At 36.9% G+C, this 22,722-nt stretch overlaps 1 protein-coding gene across 4 annotated transcripts in view; it reads right to left on the reverse strand.

The window, feature by feature from the left end:
* The window catches only part of LOC146601065 (phosphoserine aminotransferase), a 45,991-nt gene extending 23,849 nt beyond the window's left edge, over nucleotides 1–22,142 (reverse strand). Inside the window, exons 1-15 of one of the 4 annotated variants that reach the window (XM_085313518.1) lie at nucleotides 21,848–21,870; nucleotides 20,192–20,464; nucleotides 19,830–20,005; nucleotides 19,125–19,197; nucleotides 18,442–18,545; nucleotides 16,948–17,122; nucleotides 15,977–16,090; nucleotides 15,679–15,743; nucleotides 12,932–13,046; nucleotides 11,298–11,433; nucleotides 10,349–10,394; nucleotides 9,279–9,419; nucleotides 3,573–3,650; nucleotides 1,795–1,961; nucleotides 326–479 (exon numbers count right to left, since the gene is read on the reverse strand). In XM_085313518.1, the coding sequence (XP_085169644.1) occupies nucleotides 326–479; nucleotides 1,795–1,961; nucleotides 3,573–3,650; nucleotides 9,279–9,419; nucleotides 10,349–10,394; nucleotides 11,298–11,433; nucleotides 12,932–13,046; nucleotides 15,679–15,743; nucleotides 15,977–16,090; nucleotides 16,948–17,122; nucleotides 18,442–18,545; nucleotides 19,125–19,197; nucleotides 19,830–20,005; nucleotides 20,192–20,444 (1,797 nt within the window). In that variant the 5' untranslated portion in view covers nucleotides 20,445–20,464; nucleotides 21,848–21,870. The other 3 variants (XM_085313505.1, XM_085313487.1, XM_085313495.1) reach the window with 3 other exon arrangements.
* Nucleotides 22,143–22,722: the final 580 nt, after the last annotated feature.

A 22,722-nucleotide genomic window follows, 5' to 3' on the forward strand; every position in this document is an offset into this window, starting at 1 on the left:
CAAGATTATTAACTAAGGCATACCAATATGGGAACTTAAATAAACAACATAATTACCACCACCACTTCTTAAAATGCATTACAAGATGGTATGGCTTCTGCTCAAAACGGTTATCACTTGAAAAGATTTGCATTAATATTTTTAATTACTACAGCCTCTATAAATATACACAGAATAAAAGACTATGCACACAGAATAAAAGACTATGACAATTTCATAGATCATTTGCTAATCATGACTTTTTGTTGGGGGGGGAGGGGATAACAATTGAGAAGTATGTTAAACAGCCTCAACACTGCCAATAGCATTCCCTCTATAGACTTACTTTACTATTCTGGGTATGTTCTTGTCTTTCTTCTTCAAATGACTTCTCCTTTAGCATCTTAGTAGGTTTAGTAAGACTAGAATTCATTTGTGGATGCCCCAATAGACCAAAATCTGACTGGTCTATGCCAGCTAATGCAGCAAGTTGTCCAAGTCTGCAAAACAAAAGTTTAGAAGAAAGTGACAAGAAAAATTTTTACCCATATGAAAGATCTAAGCATTCAAAACAAGAAGGAAAAAAGGGAAAAAAAAAAGCCTGAAGCTTTCATTTCCCCCTTTCTATTATTTTCATGAAGCCCAATATAGCTTAACAAAGATGAAAATAAGTGGTTAATGCTGTTCAGCAACTTCTGCCCAAATTAGCCTGCAGGTTCAAAACTGTCAGTCTTCAGTCAGTGTTACTGGGGCAAGTAATGAATTCTTCCAGTTAGTATTGATCGCACAGCAGAGTTCTGGCAAATAGACTCCCTTTCAGGCAAAACAAAGTAAAAAGCTATATCACTCAAGCAGAAGATTGGTGCATGCCTCGCCAAACCGGCATAGTCTCCAGTAGCCAAATCCATTTATACACTTCACAACACAGACAGGCTGTTTTGCTTAGCAGCTTAGAAGCTGGCCAAACATGCCACTTGGGGTTTGTTACCCTAAGGACCAGCAGGAACTGAAAATGTCACAGCCATCAACTGGTGGCATCACATTATACAGAATCTTTTTGAGAACCAATTCTTGCAATCACCTAACTTTCACCTAACTCTCTACTGTCATGAATAGATGTAGGGTCTATCTGAAATATTTGTTCTTGATGTAGCAGAAAAAAAAAAAAAAATTCTTCCYTTCCTCCAAAGCTTGAAATTCACCCTGAAAGTAATGGCAACTTCACCAATTGATTTGCATGGAATTAGAACACTTTCTCCAGGTGAGCTCTACATTAATTTTTATAATTGGAAGCAGGGGGCAGGTGAGGAAGCAAGGGAAGGCAAATAAGATGCACTGCAGTCTAGAGAATTTCAAAATATAATGAGTCATCTAAAATCTCTGTACAGAGGCCAGATYCATCTCGTCTGTCATTACGTACTTCAGTTATTAAAAGGGAGCCATGGAAAGAAAAATGGCGCATGCTTTCCGAAACCAGTTCAACTAAGCCCTTCTTACAAAGGGAACAGTAAAAACCTCAGACGATCAATAAAGTCTGAGCAAAGATGTTTTTATTAAAACTTTCTTCTGAAAAGGGCTTTCTGGAGATATTTCCCATTGGCAATATATAAATATATAAACTCAGCTTGAGTGTGTTTGGGTATGCTTTTTTGCTGAGAGAAAACTAAATAGCAAATAAAAAAATTAATTTCTCTTCCTTTGTTTGTTGCCAGTACATTCCTAGAGATTCTGTGGGGCAGCACATAACCTAGTGAGGACAGTTTTGGAAAAAGGCATCAGAAAAGGTAAAATTAATATAATAAAGCAACAACCTACCCAGCATCTTTAAGGAGATCTAAAAAAGCATGAAACTTTTGGAAAGAGTTCTCAATGCTGCCTAGAACACCTTCATCTTCCAAAATCATGTTGGTTACTGACTGTGCATGAAGAGCCTCAGACAGAGAGATGTTTAGGTTCCTCAACCTTGCATTTTCAATTTCCATCTATTAAAAAAAAAAAAAAAAAAAAAAGTTAAAAGCCACTTCCATCATTTTCAATTCAAAACAAAGAGACCTTTGCACTGCAGGCTACATGCAGTACTGCAAAGAGAAAACCCCACACAAGTGGTATAGAGGTTCCTGAACCAGAAATACTCAGTCTGCTATAAAACAGATCTCTGCGTAGGTTTGTCCACAGCTGCTATTCTACACTACCATAGGAATTCGTTTGAGGTATTCAAAACTGCCGCTTCACCATTGTGTTTAGTCTTTACGCTGCAGAGTAAGTGCAAGCAAAGAGTTAGCTTTTAAGCCATGTTATTCTGCACTTATTTAACACATTAAGGCCAAAGTACTTTCTGGGTTTTTTTGGGGGGGGAACATTCAATAAAGGCCAGTGTCCCCCTTATGTTCAGTCCATCATTTCAGAGCTCATGCAAATAATTATCTCTTTCCTGGTCTGTGCATCTCCAAAATGAGAAGTTTAAAGTGATCTCACTTTTCTTCACACTGAATCAACATCAACATCATCATCTGAAAGCTGAACAGTAATGGTAGGATATACAAGGTTTTGTGTTCAAGTGAAGCATTAACTCAGACGTCCATTTAAGTTTACAGCTGTGCAATCACTGCCATACCACAGGCTTTCCTTTTCCATCTTTTATGAGGTAAGACCAGAAGAATTACAGATCTGCGCAATCTTAGTTGTTAAACCAGCACCACTAAAAGCAACAGGTTTAGAGATCACTGATACTTAGTTYATCCTTTCCCCTCAGGCATGGTACTACGCCCAAACAGTCTAGCACAACACAAAGATTTTTTTGCAGAGGTATTTAGACTGAAAAGCAACGAAGTCTTCAAACAACACAAATCTAGCAGAGCCCGCTGACATAGTTCACATTACAGAAGGATGGTCAGGCTGAAGGATTGATTCCAGGTATCCTATTTGTATACACATTTGCTCTAACCTAGATGTCAGGCAGCACTATTTGTTGTTCAAGTTTCAAGGCGTACCACCACTTTCATTCATTATGCAGATCACACTTAAAAACTCAGATCCACTCACTTACACTTACTTATGCTGAACTCTGTTATAAGAAATTCTGCTTACTAATGACTCTTGATTCAGAAGGGTCTCTTCATGTCACCAACATTAACTCAAGTTAAAAATAAARGGGATTATCGTGAATGTTACCATACTTGGCTTAACCAAACAGCTTTTATATGAGCAAACTGCTCATACAACAACAAAGGTGGAAGACCTCAAGGAGTAATCCATTTGCTGCAAATTACAAGCAAAATTAATCACTTCCTCTAGAAAACAGTCAAGACGCCCTGGGTTATAACTAATGAATGAATGAAACAATTTGAAAAGAGTAGCTAAACATGGGGGTCAAGGCTCTGGAATAGAACCAATGGCAGGAAATCAGGAAAACAAACACGTTACTAAATGCTGATTTCATCACTGACATTAGGCTAGTAAGTGATCACTGTGACTTTGAACTGAAACTCTGGAAACTATCAGTTTAGAGTGTATCAATAACTAGTCATAATTAAACAAGTGGATAGTTTGTGCATCCTTAAAATTAAAGATGATTAATACTTAACTATCATTACCTCCATTAGCCGTTCCTCTGCCTTTACTCTGGCTCTTCTTTCTTCCTTTAATTTGAGTAGGCATTCTTCCAGTTCCAACTATCATAAAACACAAAATTATTCTCAATGTCAGACTAATGTGCAACATTATACACATTTGAAGTCAACACATCCAATTGTTAACACACAAAATTCCAAGCAATAATATATCCTCCACACAAATACATAATTCAGATCTACCAATACATACCTCTGCCATGCAAAAAGAAAAAAACTAGCACAGAGCAGTGGACATGAGTGTGAYTGACTTTTCTATTATCGTACTGCAAATGTGTTACTGTAAGACTATAGTACAAATTCTCTTATGACAATGATATTACTATCAGGAATGTATATTACTGTCTACCTCCTCTTTCTTTTCCACCCCTTTCAAATGTCATTTTAAAACTAAATATGACTACTCAAACTATCATGCTGAACTCATAAAAAGGAAAGTAAAAGCTCATACTTAAAGTTTTCAGAATTTATTCTTCACCCATGATTTTATTCCTTATTGCAAGAATAGGAGTATAGTAATTCTAAACCATAAAAGTAATACTTTTTCACTGGTTTCAGTTAGTTTTTCAGTCGGAGGAARTAAGTTTCTAGATCCCAAGATCTTGGAATGAGCTAAGCAGCTTTAGAAGCAGCTTTATTTTTATTTGATCAAAAATCAAATCATCTGGCAAACATATTTTAGTCTTATACATGAGAGGCGTTCACTTCTATTTTAGTTTTTCCTTTGAACTAGTGAATTCCTCAGTTTCAGTGAACAGTAGTCAGGATTTGATAACTGATCATCAAGTCTTTTCCTATCATGGCAGAGAAGTATCATCTTTAATTATATAGTGTCTGAAGTGCAGAACAGATGGGAATTCTTTAAATGCCTCAGTGAAGTCTTCTGCTTCCAAAGGAGAAAAACTGCTAACATCATAGAGCTGCTTTGTTTTTTTTCAAAAAGAGTAACCTATATGAGTTCACAGTATATAAAGGTTCTTCATTTATCTACATACCTTTTACACAGGCACAAACATGTAACACTAAACCAGACACTGCTTTTCCAAGGAGCAAAGATCCAAACAGCACTCAAAATCTGTCTTCATTATCAAAAGCTTATTCAAGAGAACATACTGCACTTCATACAAACAATTAACTGATGATCAGCATGCAACAGAATGAATAGTAAAAATAATCCTTCTATAAATGCGAAATGAGTCCTCACAGTTCTTGTAGGATGTTGGAGACAGACATTTGYATGATTCAGAAGATGCAGGTTCTAAAATATTACAAATATTGCATTCCAGTAACAACCACTCAGAGCGAACATTAAGAGCCTGTCTCCATTGTCCAAGGAAGCATGCTCTTAAGATCCCTAGACTAGCAKCAACCAAGTTAACCCTGGAACTAGAAGGCTACAATAGTGCCTTTATTACTCGAACATAAAAGCAGAAGGACTCCTAGAAGTTACAAGTTTTAGGAAAACAGTATTTCTAAGACAACATTTGGAGAAAAAGATTTATCAGTATCTAACAAAAATACCTTAACCAAATCACTTCAGAGGACACAGAGGGGAGAGAGGGGAGGAGGAATCTTCAAGAAGAGCTCTCAATAGACACCATAAGTTTTACTACACTCTGTCTCAGAATGTGTGGAAAAAAATAGGAGCTGCAACCTCTTTCATAGAGGCAGAAGCATAGCAAAGAAGGTAGCAACCATAATGTTCTATGTTCATATCTTAACATATACACTGGAATCCTATAATTCAACTTGCAAAGATCAGGCACAGATATCACGAATCACAAGAATTCCTACAGTTTCAATTATAGCATATATATTTATATATATGTGTATGTGTGTGTGTGTGTGTTTTTAAGTCTTTAGGTTTTTTAACTATAGTTTAAAAACTGTAATTCTACAATTTTTGTTGTAGAAAAATTTCAGAAAATTCTGAAGATGACAGCACTTACCTCTTTTTCCAAGTTGCTAAATTTTTTTCTAAAGGGCAAAGGCTTAGAAAACAGTTAAATTATCAAGATTTTTTTTTCTAAGTGAAAACAAAATTTGGGGTTTTCTTAATTTTGATTCATCACACAGTAGATGCAGGTATTACTCAATAGTTAATAATGACTTCACAAAAAAAAATTACAGACACACTTAGCTGCATCTCTTCAAAAGCAATAATATGAAGCCTACACATTAAAGGAGGAGGCCCTGTATCAGTGCAAACCTGTCTGTCACCACTAAACTACAATATATGTATTATACACTTCTGCCACTTGCCTTCCAGTTCTGGAACTCACTCAATTATATAAACTAATTGGAATCATTACAAGGGCTGAAAAATAAACTGGAAAAATAGTATTTTTGCCATATTGGCAAAGTGAACCAACTTGCCTTATGATCAGATACATACTTAAATTTCATTCTTTCACTTGGTATCAAGAAATTCACTAGTTCACCCAATCTTGAAATCTTCATGCAGAAAAGTTTTACTAGAATGAATTAYGGGGAGCTATACTCACATATAGGCTACAAATCTGAGCCCTTCATGGTTCACTCCCAGCAAAGCAGTCCAGAAAGAGTGATCACAACCTTTAAGAAGATGAAGTATCAGAAACATCTATAGCCTTTCCCAACTAGCTGCATTTTTCTAATTCAATTGTAGATTCTACAATTTTAGAATATACATATAATTTACATAAAAAATTTATAATTTAGAATACATATTCTAAAATTACAGAATATATAGCTTAATTAGAAAAATGCAACTATCTACTAGATTATACCATCTTTTAATTATAGGGCAATCACTACTTTTAAGTAATTCACATAACATTAATATTTAGGACAAGTTAACCTGCTAAATATTTTGAGGTTGAAGTCCATGGTTTATATGTTTGTTCCATTTATACACTCTGGAAACCTCCTCAGCTACATTCTTAGCCAGAAGCAAYTTCGATGCTTCAGATTCTGTCTAGTGGGAGGAACAAATGTATCTGCTCTTATTTTTCCATTCAAGCAGAAATGGACTTTTCAGTTAGTCAAAGGATATACACACCGTTTTAAACGAAAACAACTAATATTGTTTTAGTGAGCATTAAGCTTTAAGTCTCCTTTTGGGCAGAAGGCTACGAAGGAGTTCTCAGTGGTTTGCAAGCTATAATAAAAAATCTGTTCCTTCAGTCATACGAAGCAGTATATGGACGGATCTTTTTCAGTACAGTGGCTGATTAAAGAGTTCCCAGCTTTTGCTGTTTATTCCTACTCTGAAGTCCCATCATTGTTCTGATACAGCAGGTTGTCCCATTCCAATGAAAGTTTATGCCAAAGCCTGCTCCAGTTAAATACACTGGATTATTTTTCAGCTAGATCAATTCCTCAAGCCAGTTCCCCACCCAAACAGAAGTGCAGTAAGAGCTGTTCAATGACAGTACMTGAGCCTAATCAGCACAACTAAGGAGGCTCTCCTCTGCTTCCCCTCTCATTTTCTCAGCAATACAGTCCTGCCACTTGCCAGTTGCTCCAGTTCTGGAACTCACCCAACTACCTGAGCTAATTTGAATCATTACAAGGGCTAAGAAATTAAGYGGAAAAAATAATATTTTTTGCCACACAGTCAAGGTGAATCAACTTGCTTTATCACTGGATACATACGGAAAAAAGGATATAAGGAAAGTCTGAAGAAAGAAATAGAAAGCACAAAAGACGGGGGAGAAGAAGGTGGAAAATAGACCTCATCTTTCAATGGTGAGAATTCGTTCATTTGGTTCTGCCATAATGTAAAGCCATACTTTTTTTTTTTTTTTTTAATCAACATGACAAAAAGAGTGGTGGAGGCAAAGAAACAAACAGTTCAAGACTGCTTAAAAAGTCAGATTTACAACCATGGCTTTAAAAAATATTTTGTTTTTTCAGATTCATAAAATAGTACTACAGTAAAGCTCTCCAGTATTAAGTACTTAACGTAATTAGATCAGTTAAGTCTGAACCTTTACAAGGACAGAAAATATGGAAGCAATTTGGAGGTATGCTCCTAAAACTTATGATTTTCCTCCCATGAGGCACAAATTCATCCCTTCCTTTCAGTCACTCTTGTATGAGTGCAGCTAATCCAAAGATATACAGAAAGCATCAGATTCATTTCACTAGGCTGAAACAAACAAAAAAAAAGCTAACCAGATCTAACTGCACCATACAACTACAGCTGCACTGACAACATAGGTTGATGTGGCCACCTTTCCAAAACAAAGTATGGTTTCTGTCTGCTTCTGTAGTGTATCAAAAAGGTCATATCTCCCCTCCCGCTTCAAACATCAAGAATAAAAACACCAAATGTTTTCTGAAAGCACAGTACTTCCTGCACAGATGTTTTGGACAAAATACGCACATGACATGGATTTCTATGATTTCAAATATAATGCAGCTCTTGACRAAAGGGCTGAAGCCACTGCACAGCACAATGCCAACATATTTCACATTACCAGTAATATGAAACCACCTACAAAGAACACAGCCACTACAGAACTTGGAATTTAAGGTACATGAAATGCCTTGAAAATACGCCTGCACAAGATCTCTAAAGAGAAAAACGGTAGATCTAAGAAAAAAAAGACATACATTAGCCAGCCAAGAGGCATGCAGTTGTCTACTGTTTGGATCTGTACAGTCATTCTATCTTCTGCAGTAACTTTGAGCCATCCTACTCCCATTATATATAATTCTGCAACAATGCCAAGTTTAAAATCTATTCTAGCTTACATAAAAGTAGCTCTATGGTCCTAGTATTTATACACACAAACAGTGCAATCAGTGCTCTAAAACAATCACCCCCAAAGCAAAAATAAGTAATTCTTAAAATAAGACCTCCAGTTATCTGGTCAACGTAGCTTCTCCAGAAAAACTTTCAGATCCTAACACTTCAGACACAACTCAGTCTTCCTGCCTGAGGGAGTCATCTTATAATACTGTTAGATTACCTCAGTAGTGTTAACTGARCCACCAAAACACACCCTTTGGTTTCCCTTCCTTTCATTAGGATATTCCCTGTGAAAACATTTGCAGTAATAGTCAATCTCAGTACTACTCTTCCTTTTTTTTTTTTTCTTTTTTTTAGATCTGTCAAAGGAATAGAAGAAATAATAAAAAATATAGGAAAAAAAGAAGACTGTCAGAGAGCTCAATTATAAAATAGAGCTTCAAAGCACTACTAATTATTTAAGCATTTTTACACAACAATCATTAAGCTATTTCAGCTCTTAGAAATAACACTAAAATGCATTTATAAAGGGATTACTTGAAGGAAATGCTAGAAACAATAAACATTGATCAAAAGATTCATGAATCATGACTCAAGACAGAAACGGACAAATTATACATATTGCAACTGGGTGCATTAAGTGAAGTTCTTCCTGATTATGTACCTCATTTCAATAAAATTCTCATAGTGTACACATCTTCATTGGAACTACTCAGTTTGGAAATTTGGTACATACCTGATTATCTTTTTGAATGGAAATACATGTGACATAATGCAGAATAATTAAAAAGTCACTCAGAAATCTTTTTCCTTGACTGGTTACCACCTTAGCCAGGATTTTTTGGAAAAGCAAAACAAAAACCCACATACAACATAAAGTATGTTATACCATTCCTCTTTATGAAGTTTAAGGCAAAGAATATGCTTCTTACCTGAAATTGTTTATACTTTGTTACATTAATTTTATCTAATGACTTTGTCAAGTCAGGATGATGGATAATATCAGATTCTTCTGTCTCCTCAGTTTCAGAAGTACCAGCGCTTTCTACTGTCACTTTTACAGGAATATCTGTCTAAAGACATTAGGGGAAAAAAAAAATTAAACACACACCCAGAGCATTGAACTATGCAGTAAGACCAAAGATTAAGTACTACCAAAATCTTCACTTAGACGCATACTCTCCCAAAGTTCTTTATGCCATATATACAGCACATCAAGCTATGCAATTTAGAAATACCCATGCATAATACAATAWAAAAATGTATTGGTGTGTACCACTGGTAGCCTCTCTGCAAGTTCTATTTTCTCTCCAAAGTTGTGATTCCAAGGCAGCTCACTGTTACCAAAAACAGGCAAGGTTTACTCCTTATTCTCAAATTCTTCTTTCACCCCACCATAGCCCCCTCTGTTTCTCCCTCATTTTGCTGGCACCAGGAACCATTACATCCTTCTGTGAGCCAGTTTAATTTACCAGTACACACTAACACACTTCTCCAATTTGTTTCGTTTTCTCCATTTGTTTGGTGGGGTGGAGGGTAAGAGGATGCAATGGGAAGATAAGGGCAAAAACCAGGTCTTGTTCATGCAGCTGGGTTYACAAAAGCAATTCACAAACACAAATATTTAATTCAGAMGCACAAAAAGTAGAGACAGAAAAGAGAAGAATGGAACACTTCATAGAAGAAAGCTGTTAATTCTATGTACTATCTCTGGAAGGACCATGCTCAAACTGAACCCCGGATTCTTCATAAGGCTAGGAAACCAAGAGACAGCAACACAGGATAGGGAATCTGAGAAGTTCCAACTAAATACTGAAGTAAACTGTTATTTTATACTTCCATGAGGAACACATACTTTAAATGCATGCTCCAGTTTTAACCTTTCAATCATACAAACCCAAACTTTTAGACAGGAAAATTCCTTTCGTTATATTTGCATCTCTTTAGGCTTCCATCTACCAAATAAACCATCATTTTCTCARCAGTACAAGAGAGATAATACCTGAATCTTCACTGGTAACTCTTGAGTATTATCTACCAAAGACCCCCTACGGAAAAAAAAAGAAAAAAGTCTATAATATGTCACCATTGCTACTTCAATTTCCAGACAGAAGATCCTAGACTAAGCCAAGCAGTTAGATTTAAGATAGTACCAGACACTTCATTATCCCTTCCCATATACCTTAAACATCCATTGCACTTTCACTCYATTCTGCTAGTACTCCTACAAAATCAAAAACTAAGACAACATTCCTGGATGCTAATGCAAACACTTCAGTAAGCATTTTCCTTAGTTAATTATTATGAACTAAAGTCCATAGGAGAATTTGGTGCTCAGTATTTTTGAAAAAGTTTAGAAGATATAGAGCAGTATATAACTTTTGTTTAAATATTTTAATTTATATAGCTTCAAATTATAGAGGTTAATGTCTAAGGAAAATAAGAGAGTTAACAACTTTATTCAAAGGAAAGTATGATTATAAAASTCAATCTTGTAATGCTTGAAAGTTACAATAATGCTTTATTTCACAGAACTTAGACAATCATAGGAATCTCTAGTAGAAGCATGGGGCAGAAGAGATGGAAAGAACACCCAGACATTTCAAACTGGTTGCCAGTATTACAAGTTACATATATTACAAAATTTGAAAGCCAGACTACATCTTCAACTACGATGCATTATCAGTAATGAAAGAACAAACAAGTAAGATTTCCTTTTAGGAACACCTGGATACTCATATGGCCATGAAACTGTATCTTGATGTATATATTTAAGATTTGCTGTAATTAATCCAGGTACCATCCACCTCAAGCCAATTATATAAACAATTATGGGTGCAATACAGAATTCTGTATGAAACTTTTAAACACATACTTAAAAAAAAATAACACTATGCTCTGTCATGCAATTTTCATGCTTTAATATTTTTCCTTTACTATGAAAAGTTCACCTGCATCTCTTTGCACGTTCCGCTGTGCGCCAAGGAAGGAAGCCTTTTGTACCTGGTGGYAGTGGTTTTGGTGAATAACTGTCTTTCACAGATGGATTTTTTTTCCCAGGACTCATAGACTTTTTAGATGTTAATCCTGTATTAGCAGGAATAGTTATTTACATATACAGTCATAGTTGACAGTTCATAAGTAAGATCGCCTATATAACAAAAACAACTGTAGGAAATCCACCTTTCAATTCAGTTTTGCTAGATTGTTCAAGAGCTAACATTTATTTTGCTTCTTRAAGAACAGGGACAGCCAGTACACCCATTTGCAATTACAAGCTTAAATACTTGTCTTATGTCAGGGTGGTCTAACTAGAAGTGTTATTCAACAMAGAAGCAAAGTTTTGTAGCTAAAGAAGTTTATTCATATTACTAATTTCCTAAATCAGGTGTCTACAGTGGGAGCTTAGGTATCCTGCACAGAAAATCAAGCCACTTATGCACTTCAAATTGCCCTCTAGTGGCCTTAGTGTGAATAAGGTTGGTTCTGTAACTGACAAAGACACTTGACAGTTACTGGTATTCATATTGATTGCTTCTACAGAACACCAGAAAGATCCTCACTTAAAAAGAATAGTAAGGAAATGTTATGTTCACTAGTCCAGTCTTTTGTAGTTGTTTTTAAACCACACACTAATACCTAATATAGGTTCCRGATGAACACCTAAGGCAGATGCTCACTCTACTCAAAAACTAGCAAGCCCAGAGACTAATTGTTCATCTGATATTTCATACAGTTAATAAATGAGAACTCAGTTTATTGCTTCTCTGAGAACAAAACCAATTTTGTAATCTGTAGAAAGGCATAACTGTGGGAATGAGAGTTCATATTTCAGTTTGTTCTCAGGTAAACAGGATAAAGAATTTTTACTTCCTGATTCCTCTCCTTCTTTTTTTTAATCTCCAAGTCAGATATTTTTCTTTTTCCATTACCCACAATTTATTTGTGCAAACAGATGTAAATTTGATTTATGCTTACCTCTCTGCTTCCAGATAACTAAAGCAAAGAGGAAAGATAACCAATGTATTATGGTGAGATTTTAATAATGTTTTGAAAATTGTGTATTACAGTTATCAGTGTTTAAATAACATGGATATCTTGAGTATTTGTAACTAAAATATACTATTTATAATAAGTTTACATGAAGTAAAGAAATCTTAGAACATTTTGTGCATTAATAAAAATTCATGCCTGTTTGTTCTGGCAGAGGACAATCTGCTACAGGAAGGCTGCAACATCAGAAAAAACAGACAACTCCTTACCATCAAACTTCCTAGAAGTGAACAGTTATGGGGAGGATACCCTTGGAAAAAGTATATGCAATTCTTCAACATACTTTATTCAGCAAATTCTAATTTTCCCAGACACATATCTAAAAACTCAAAACAAGATCAAATTTGCTATTGAAACTACTGATGCTAGAAGAAGCATTAAGAATCAATGGAATTTTCTTAGAAGCAGAAGAGTATTTTGTGAAACACTGACATTTAAACACATCATATATTTTTGTAATGTAAGTTTAATACTGAAGAATTGTTTTGTAAATAAAACTTACTATATTCAGACAAAATAAAAACTGTATTACCAATACGAATAGTAGCTTTTCCTTTTCGACCACTTCCTAAGACAATAGTTCTTTTCTTTGGTCTAGCTTTCAAAGCATCCTTTGAAGATGGAGAAGTCAGCCACTTATACTGGAACTTTGAGTATTATTTTTAGAAAAAGACAGACACATTATTTTAATAACTGATATTTCAGAAGGTGCTCATTTAAGACCAGTTTTCTTTGTCAAATACAGAAACCACTGCCATTAACAGACAACTTAAACTGTAAAAATCCAAAGGAAAAAAAATTCCAAAGCCACAATTCAAGCACAAATTCAATAAAAGTTTGAGTGCCATACTATCAACAAGTGTTCCCAGAACACTCCTATAACACCCCATCCAATTTTTCCCGTCTCCTGAGCAAAACTTCTCCTTTAAAGTAACAAAAAATGGCATTAACCCTATAAGAAAGGAAGCTCTGGCTCTCACTGTTCATTCTCTACAGAAAGCTGGCTTGCTAAGAATGAACGGCTCAGGTCAAAGTTCTCTAGAGTAAAAGCTTCCCTGGCAYGATTTTATATTAACAATAAAATAAATACCAAAAATTAAGTGTAATTTTCACTGCTTCTAATGAAAATTCATCCTTACACAGTAAAAGCATCCAAGCTAAAATCAAGAGATAGTGATAATTAAGTGCAATTGCTGTGCTTCAGAATTCATTTTCTTATGGTAACAGTTCTCTTTTCCTTTTCTAAAAAATTTTATTATCCTTCCAGGCAGACACTCTTAAGTTACGCTATCACTTGGATTTTAGTGTGTATCAAATGAGAATTAGCAGAAAGTCTACTATTAAAATCACCCAAGAAACAGAGTTAGACGAAAATGCAGTTGAGATTAATGCAAAGCTTGTCTCAGACAACTCTAAACCCCACATCAGAGTACTAGGAATAGTATGACGAAGTTATTCCCAGGCTCCACTTAACGTATGAGGAAAGTTAAGCACGATGCAGTTACTGTGCTAATCAACTAACCAACTTCAGTCCAAATTTATAAAAATACTTTTCTTGCCTATGATAAACCTGGACTTCAATTATTCCAGGATGAGTTTTGCTGGGTCTACAACTTGATCTAGCTCCTGAGAAAACTAATTGTTATCTTCAACTACAAAAAAAATCCTTAGATGAAGAGTGAAATAAACTGTAAGACTTTTTCAAGGCCAAAATACCTTAATTTGGTTTCACTACATATATAAAAGAGCAGCTATACTGGGTTAAACCAATAACATATTTGTTACCTAGTTACCTACCGCTGTTATACAGTATAAGGATAGCAAGCAGTCATTTCTCAACACTGTCTTAGGTTCTTGAGCAGCAACAATGGGGGAAAACCTGTACTACAGACATCTTCAGTGGATTTTTCCTTTAAGCTATTCAGTCTCTCAAAGAAACTATACAAACTGTTATCATCTAACATACCTAATCATGTGTACAATTAGTCTATTACGCTACAGCTACAAAGTGCTGCTAGTACAGTACAGAAGTCTTGTCTTAGCTATCCTTTAAATTTATTGGAAAGTTTCCTATGTTTAATGATATCAATTAGTAGTGAACAGTCCTTCTTGCAGACTTGAAAGTTCAATGCAAAGTAATGAAAAACAACCACTTCTTAGGCAGAACTGAATAGAAGGGCCACTGTGAATGGTGTTCAGTAAGCAGGTGATGGCTACCACATAATTTCTAATGTACAATTACCGAGACATAATCTTCTGTACATGCAATGACTTACTATGGGGCCATTCAAAAGCCTAAGTTCTCCTTCTAAAGCATCACGCTTTAATGCATTTCCTATCTAAATATAATCATGGAATTTACACAACTGGTGTCATAGTGTCTTTCAGATATGCAAGATTATCTAAGTCTTACTGACAATACTGATAATCTACCACCTTGATTAATACAAAACCAAGGGTCTTAAGTTGAATGAACTCTTAGTACATGGAAATTCTAAGAGTTGCCTCTTTTCACAGTTCAACTTTCCATTCATCTTGAGCTACATTTTCTTCAGGCAGATGCTATATTCATGGAGTCCCTGCATCAYTGTGCAGATGCCAATTCCATCTGCCAAGGAGAATAAGCACTCTTTCAAAACAAACCTCAGGTTTCTCCAGAAGGTCTTTAACAGGTTGAAGAGGGGAACTGTACTAATTTCCACAGAATTCTACACACAAACTTCTCATTTAGAATCTACTCCCTATACAGTCACAACTCTGACTTTCAAGCCTTTTCAGAGCCAAAGCACCAATAAGGTCAGGAACAAGATTGTTGCAGCTGTCAAAAAGCAAGAGTAAATGAGTACTCATCTGCTTGCTAACTCCTTTGGGAATAGAATCAGATTTTTAAGTTAGGACAAGAGGCTCAGTATTTAAACAGTGTGTCCAATCATAAGTGTTTCAGATATTCAGTGTATGTAAGTTACTATAAACTCTCTACAGAATATCAGACAGAAATGGAAATGTGTASTATAGTTACTCAAGTTATTCAAGACTATTCTTTCCAATATTAACCATCTAAAAAGCATCTTAAATTACATAACAAAGCATACAAAATGTCCAAGGCAACATAGCTCTTGCTTCAGCTAGTGCTGAAGTTTTTCCTTTTATAGGTTCTTTTAAAATGCTTTAAAATGCTCATAACCGGAATAACCGTGTTACATTCATTCTGAACAAATAATGCATGCAATGCTAACTACAAAAACAACAAAAAATTACTACTAAATGTTTAACGCATACCTCTGAATTGGTACTATTTCCATTCATAAGAACTCTTTCAATAATGTTTTTCATCAAGACATGATCTAGAATTAAGGATATTGTATTAACAATTTCCTGTATGAGACTTGTATTTACACAAATATACAGATCACTGAATAACTGGTATACATTACCTGCCCTCCTCCCCACACGCTTGTTATAATACTTAGCAAAATACTATTGCCTGTTTTCCTTAAAAGCAGTGTATTTCCCTGTTCTACAAGAGTTACTGAAAAATTCCACAGAGATGAGCACAGAAGTAGATATGGATACATACCAATTAAAGGGTTTTTTCTTACATCAAGTACCACTAATGTTCTATTAGCTTGCAGAGCATCAAACAATGACTTTGCTCCTTCATTGGATATTCCACACTGCTGTAAATCAAGTGCTAAAATGTTTTAAGGAGTTGAAAAAAAGAAAAAAAAAGTCAGTGGCATAAGACATAGTCAGTCTCTACTATAATGAATCCATCTCTGTTGAACAACACCATTTCACAGAATGGATGAGGCAGTGCTACAGCAAAACCAATGGTATAGATTACAATGTTTGTATGTACAATGATCTAAAGCTCTTAAATTTCTTAATGTTGATATATATTACTTTCACAGGTGAAAATTAACTATTGAGCAACTACAAAGGAAGGAACATCAAAATACAGTTAAATCACTGTTTTTGAGTATCACTACTAGATGTAATATTGCTAGATACCAATTAATACAGCTGTCCAAAGTAGCCTAACACATAAACAAACAACCTAAGTCTGAAAAGCCTGAATCAGTGCTTCTAGCAGATCATTTCTAGCACACACAAATACATTATTCAATTGCCATAAAAATGGTACTCTTGTGGCTTTTGGCCCCTTTTCCCCCCCATGTTAAGCACTCCTAATAYCCATGTTACCTGTACAGCTAGTTCAGACAAACCATAAAAGAATTTCAGTAGGTAAGTGTTTGATTCTACATACAGAATGCTATGACTCCTGTCACCAAGATTAGAGACATTTAATACCTACATACTCTACTATAATCCAGAATACTAGAGGTTTCTTGGGCACTTTGACTACTCAGATAAGAGAGGAAAAGAAATTTGTTCTTTTTTTAAAAAAAATAAAAAAGAATAATAATAATCACCTTATTCTTTGCTAGTTAAAAGCTGAATTACTCGTTTGGCTATATTTACTATAATCACCAATTGCAGGTTTTCTGCCTGCCTCTACTGCATCTCAGAATCAGTGTTTCACAATACCTTTCAACCACAGGTCCTCTCCTAGGCATTCTGCAAAGGCACTGGCTCCTCTATCTCCAACAAGCATGTTGCAGTTGAAAGTAATGCGCCTCAAGCCTGTCATGCAGTCCAGGTCAGGTCTTCTGTATCGTAGGCTTTCAGCCCAAGCTTCATTATGTCTTTTCATTGCCTGGTGCTTTGCAAAGAAAAAAGTTATTATCAAGCACAAAAGAAAGCCAATATTATGGATGACAAGACAATCATGGGTAATTTTTGTTTATAATTAATGTTCARTAGCTAAGTGTTGATATGAAAAGGACTCAGCTATACCACTTCTGAGTTCAAGAAATACCAGTCATTCCTGAACACTGCAGTTAACTCACGCTTCTGATCTCTGAATTCACAATACAAATTACTAAATATATCTAGAAAATTCTAAATATCTTACTAGCTTGTTTTTCTCAGGTAAATATTTTCAACATATCTTCAATAGGAACAGCACACTATGAATGCGCTTTCATGCAGACTAACTTTAGTATTTGTTAGGATAACACATTTATATTGTACTAGTCACAAGCTTACTAGTCAGGTAATTACTATAGTGTCTCTATACTTCAAATTCAACTCCATTATTTTAATACTTAAGAATAGTTAAGACATTTTGAAAATTGTGTGTGTGATGGATGAAAGAAGCTCTCCCCAAAACACAGATGTCAGACCTTTAAGGCCATAATTAGAATCTGAAAGCAAAGGAAAGAAAATTGAATGCTCAATACTGCAGGTAATTATTTCTAAGTTCACCAAGCCACAGGAAAAAAAATGTAACAATAACAAAAAAAGTGGGCTTTCATATTCACTGCCATTTAGAAATAATGAAAACTTATTTATTCATGGCAGATGTAGTAATCCTACTACATTTTAAGTTACAGAGAGCTATTTTACAAGGCATATAAGAGAACATATTTCCAGATTACAGTACTTCTTGAATTCAGCCCTATTATATCCCTCCAAAAGAAAATAAAACACCCTTATGTACACTAGTTATACAGTCTGTATATTTCTTCTCGGTAATCAGAAAAAGAAAATCTTCCTTTATTACTGCATATGTAATACATGATGATACTTGAATCCATCACAATATCAAACAATTCAGTCTAAATAGTCTTAACAATGTTCACTTTGAGGTTTATGAAAATTATTACATTAAAACTGGCTCAGCATTTAGCGTTCACGTGGTAGAGATTTCTCACCATGAAAATACAATTTTCAGGAATTCAGGAACATTCAGGCATTTCAGAAATTTGGGTAGGGGAGGAAGCACGGCAGGCAGACCACTACTGTAGCTTTGTTAAAGACTATCTTTTTCTTTAAGAGATTTCATATCAAAAACAGTATATGGTATAGTATTGCTTTTATTRTCAAATTATTACTAGAAAAGCTCTATTTGTTTACAAGCCAAATACAACAATCATGCTTTCAGATTTAACTGTTTGTAAACATKTATGGTTAAGTTACCTTTAAAACATTTGCCATATGTTCTGCCCCTCGCCAGGTAAGGCTACAGCCTGTGAAATTTATGTATCTGATACTAGCCGAATTCTTCACACTCTGACAGATTGCTAAAGGGAACAAAAGTATTTGTTATATACATAYACTAAATGGCCAGATCACCAGAACACCCACTTTCCCACTGGTATATTAAGAAACTGAACTAGCTTTAATAGGTAAACCCTTTGACAAAGGGTCAGTGTTGAAAAACAAAGTTTATCTCAAATATGTCTAACCATTGTAACTTCAAAAGATGAAATATTTCTAGGGTATTTAGTGAAGACCATCTGAACTAGCTAGAACATGTCTTATTTTACTTGTGTAAACATGAACAAATCAAGAAAAAGTTAATTTAAACCTCAGATATACTACTTAATAATGCTGATTATACTTTTACCTAAAACAAAGTAATATTATTTGTTTTCTAGCATCAGGTAAACAAATTCAGGTCTTCGAATATTGTAAAGTAAAATAAAACGAAGATGGTTATCTTTAATCAGAGTGAACAAATTTAAAATGGGAATGGAAATACAAAAAAAAAAATCCAGTGTTACTGACTTAAAGTATTAAAAAAAGAGAGGAGCAGTATATTTATGCCTTTATCAATCACCTCACAAGACCAGTTATTTTTCTTTTGTATTGAAACTTACTTTCTAAGCCTCCATCTCCAATCGGACAGTGGGCTAGGGAGACACTCTCTAGAGATGAAGTTTTGGCCAACCCCTGCAAAATAATATTTATGTTTCCAAAATTTTGCTTTGCTGTTGCTTTGAAAAGCAAAAACAACATACCAATAGAAAAGACACCAAGACACCCGAACTGCTCAGTACAAACACTTTGTGCTCCTCAAAAGAAGGATTTGCTATYTCTTTCAGTACAGAAGGGCCTAAAGCAGTGAAGCAGTTACTTTGTTTTGCACATGAGGGACCTGAGCCTGAAAAAAACAAGCAGCCACCTCATTGCCTAGAAGCTATTCATGAGCAAACTGGAGTAGCTCCAATAGAAGTAGCTCTTCAAAGTTATCTTCTTGGTGCCTGGCAGCTTTTCTTCTGTCAATACCCTGCACGGTAATGCCAGTCACAGGCCTAAGTTACACGGGCCAACCACCTCCACAGAAYTGGAGACGCTGAAAGAACCATCCTATAAGCCTTGATGAATCAGAGCAAAAGAAAGTTAATCAACTTTGATTAAACATTAGGTTACACTAGATGTCTCAGCAGAATGGTTCATTCACAGGACAATATAAAGAAATCTTTCAAAATAGGCACATCCCCATTCRCAACAACTGTGTATAAATTTCTACTTCTCTAGTTTCTAATAGAGCTTCATCTAACTGTATATCAGTGCATTCTCACCTTTGTTAAAAGTATTAGATCTCTCTCTCTCAGAAGCAGTCCCTGCAGTTCCAAGTTTTTTAGTACATCTGATGTACTCAGACAGCCTTTGACAGCTTTGCATAGTTGACCAGTCAAGTCTTTTGATCGAATTGCTGGAATTCTCCTTCTAAAGTAAGTTTTATACCTTTCAACACCTAGTAAACAACAGAAACAAAGAGCAGTGACATCTAGTCCATATTGATTTTAAAGCAATCATAAACACACCTTTTTTGCTGCCATTCTTAAATAGAAAGAATTATTTGGCCATTATAATTCCCCCCTCCATACATTCAATCACTCACAAGGTTTATGCAAAGAGTTTAAGAGTCATCACTACAAACCTGATTCTCCAAGACCCTGCTGATGAAAACTTCTTATTGCAATAGAAGTCAGGGTCTTATTATGCCTGATAGCACTTAGAAGTGGTGCCCACTCAGCAGCTTTGATGCGATCTACAGTTAGATCAAGAGCACCCTCATTCAGATTGGCTTTCACAGCTTTCAGGGGGACTGAGCCTTGAACAGCACATAGATGTTCATAATGAGAGTAGAAATCCAGCATGCACTGTCTTCTTACTTTGACCGAGTCAATCATTTTTATTATGTCATATAACTCTAAAATGAAGGAGAAAAAAAATATATAAATTTTTCCCATATGCAACTGATTTAGTAACATAACTTGCATTCAATGCACATATCCAAAACATGAGAATGCATGGCTATACAYATGCAACTCAATGTCTTCAACACAGAAAGTAATGCTGACATCTTGCGATGTTCTATACCTGTGTAAGTACACCTCAACATGTAAGAAAAAGAAACACTACATTTTATTCTCCTAAACAAATGTGCATATGCAAGAGAATATGCCCATGGTTCCAGCACTAACAGGTGTAAAGGCGCCTCTTAAAACATTTTTTAAACATACAGTGTCTGCAGATTTCTTAGAAGCCTACTCCCTGACCCAGCACCAATCAGTACAAAGGACTACTCCAAATACCATTTTACAGCCTCAAAACTACTTGCCAGCTTCTCCATTGCTGCAATCAAAAGTCTGAGTTCTCATAATAAAAATTTTCCCTAAATATTTTTGGTTTTGCATACTTTYTGCCTGACCCTAGCATTCAAGTTTAATACATTTGAGGGTAAAAGAGAGGGCAAACCTCGAAGACATAYAGTAACTTCCATCTTCCACAGTAACTTCCAACAACAACTACATAAATTAGGGCTCTTTAGCATGAAAGTGAATATAACAGAATTGTATAAAATCTTGACTGGCTTAGAGAATGGATCCCGGCAACAGTTATTTGCTATCTCTTTCAGTACAGAAGCAAAGGAATATCAGATGAAACTAGCGAGTGGTAGACTGAAGAGAAAGAATGTACACGGCCAAACTGGGAAATCCAATTCCATGCTGTAAGTTTTCAGAATGCTAAAAGTTTACAGGGATTAAAAAAAAAAAAAAAAGTGGGTGCATTCATAGGCTGAAATAAAGAGAAATTCATACAAGACTACTGACAATGGAGACAAAGACTTTGTCCTAACATCTGAGCTGCAAGACAGGCATGTATTCTGTGAAGCACCACTACCTGCTTCTTCTCTGCTCATATGCTTCCTCAAATACCTCCCGGTCTGTAGGCATAAATCACACTTCTCATTTGACCTGYACAATCACTATATGCAAGCATATACAGTATCCACTTAACACATACGAATAAACAACTCTGGCTATACTTGGAAACAATAAATAGTATTTTGCAACGCTGCACCCACTGAATACTGCCACTACCTAGAATCAACTCAGAGAACTACTTCAGTGCTCCGTTTCCCTAACAAAGCACAACATCAAACCAGTACAGGGGCGGGGAGGTGCCTTATTCGCTGCAAGCGCAGGGAGCGGGGAGAGACGGTCCSTTCCTCCCACGCACCCCAATGCCCCCCGCCGCGCCTCCACCAGCCTCGGCGCGCTCCCAGCGCGGCCGCCGGCCTCCTCCTCACCTCTCCATCGCGGCCGTTTCCAGCACAGCCCCGACCGCGCAAGAGTCACCATCCCCTCCCCGCTTCCTCCCCTGGACACCGCACCGCGCCCCGACCGCAGCCCGCCAGCCGCTGCGGCGCGCCGCCAGGCTCAGCGCTAACCTCCCACGCCCTCCTCCCAAGCCCGCCGCCGCCGCGCTGCTCCGCGGCAGGCCGTTTCCCTGGGATCCCAACCGTCGCCGCCCGCCCTACGCCGCGCCACGTGGCGCCTATTGGCTGCCGCTCCAGGGACGGCCGCCCGCCTCCACCGCCTAGCCGCCGGCTTCGGGCGTTCAAAATGGCCGCGCCTAACGGCTGCCCCGCCCCGGCGAATCGCTCCCACCCCCACCCCCACCCCGCAGCCGTTACGGCGCGCGCGGGGGCGCTGCCTCCCCCGCTCCGTGACCTGCGCGGGCTGGAGGCGGCRGCGGGCAGCTCCCGCCTGTCCTCGCCACAGCGGCGAGCGGGCTGCCCCGGACCGGGCGGCCTCCGCGCCTGCAGCCGCCAGCSCTTGGCGACGGGTCGCAGGGCGAGCTGCCGCCCGAGGCGCCCTGTGGCCGTCGCGCGGGGCGAGCTGCAGCCCGAGGCATGCATAGGACGCGCTGAGCTCTTTCAGTCACCATTAGCTCCCYGCAGAAAGCTGCAGGAGGGGCATCCAGCAGGGCTGTTAGGGAGAAATTTTGCAGCTAAGCAGAAACTACTGCTTCCCTTTTCCGAAGAGGCTTTATATGCAGGGCTAGGAGAAAGCACATTTCCATGGTGCTGTCTTTTAATAGGTCTTTAAACATGCAGTGCATAACTTAATCAGCAGGCCATGCTGCAGAGAGGGCTGGCGCTATAGGTACTGCAGCAGTTTC

This window comes from Rhea americana, unplaced genomic scaffold, assembly GCF_003343005.1.
Source record: "Rhea americana isolate MKP2758 unplaced genomic scaffold, rheAme1 scaffold_11, whole genome shotgun sequence".
Lineage (NCBI taxonomy): Eukaryota > Metazoa > Chordata > Aves > Rheiformes > Rheidae > Rhea > Rhea americana.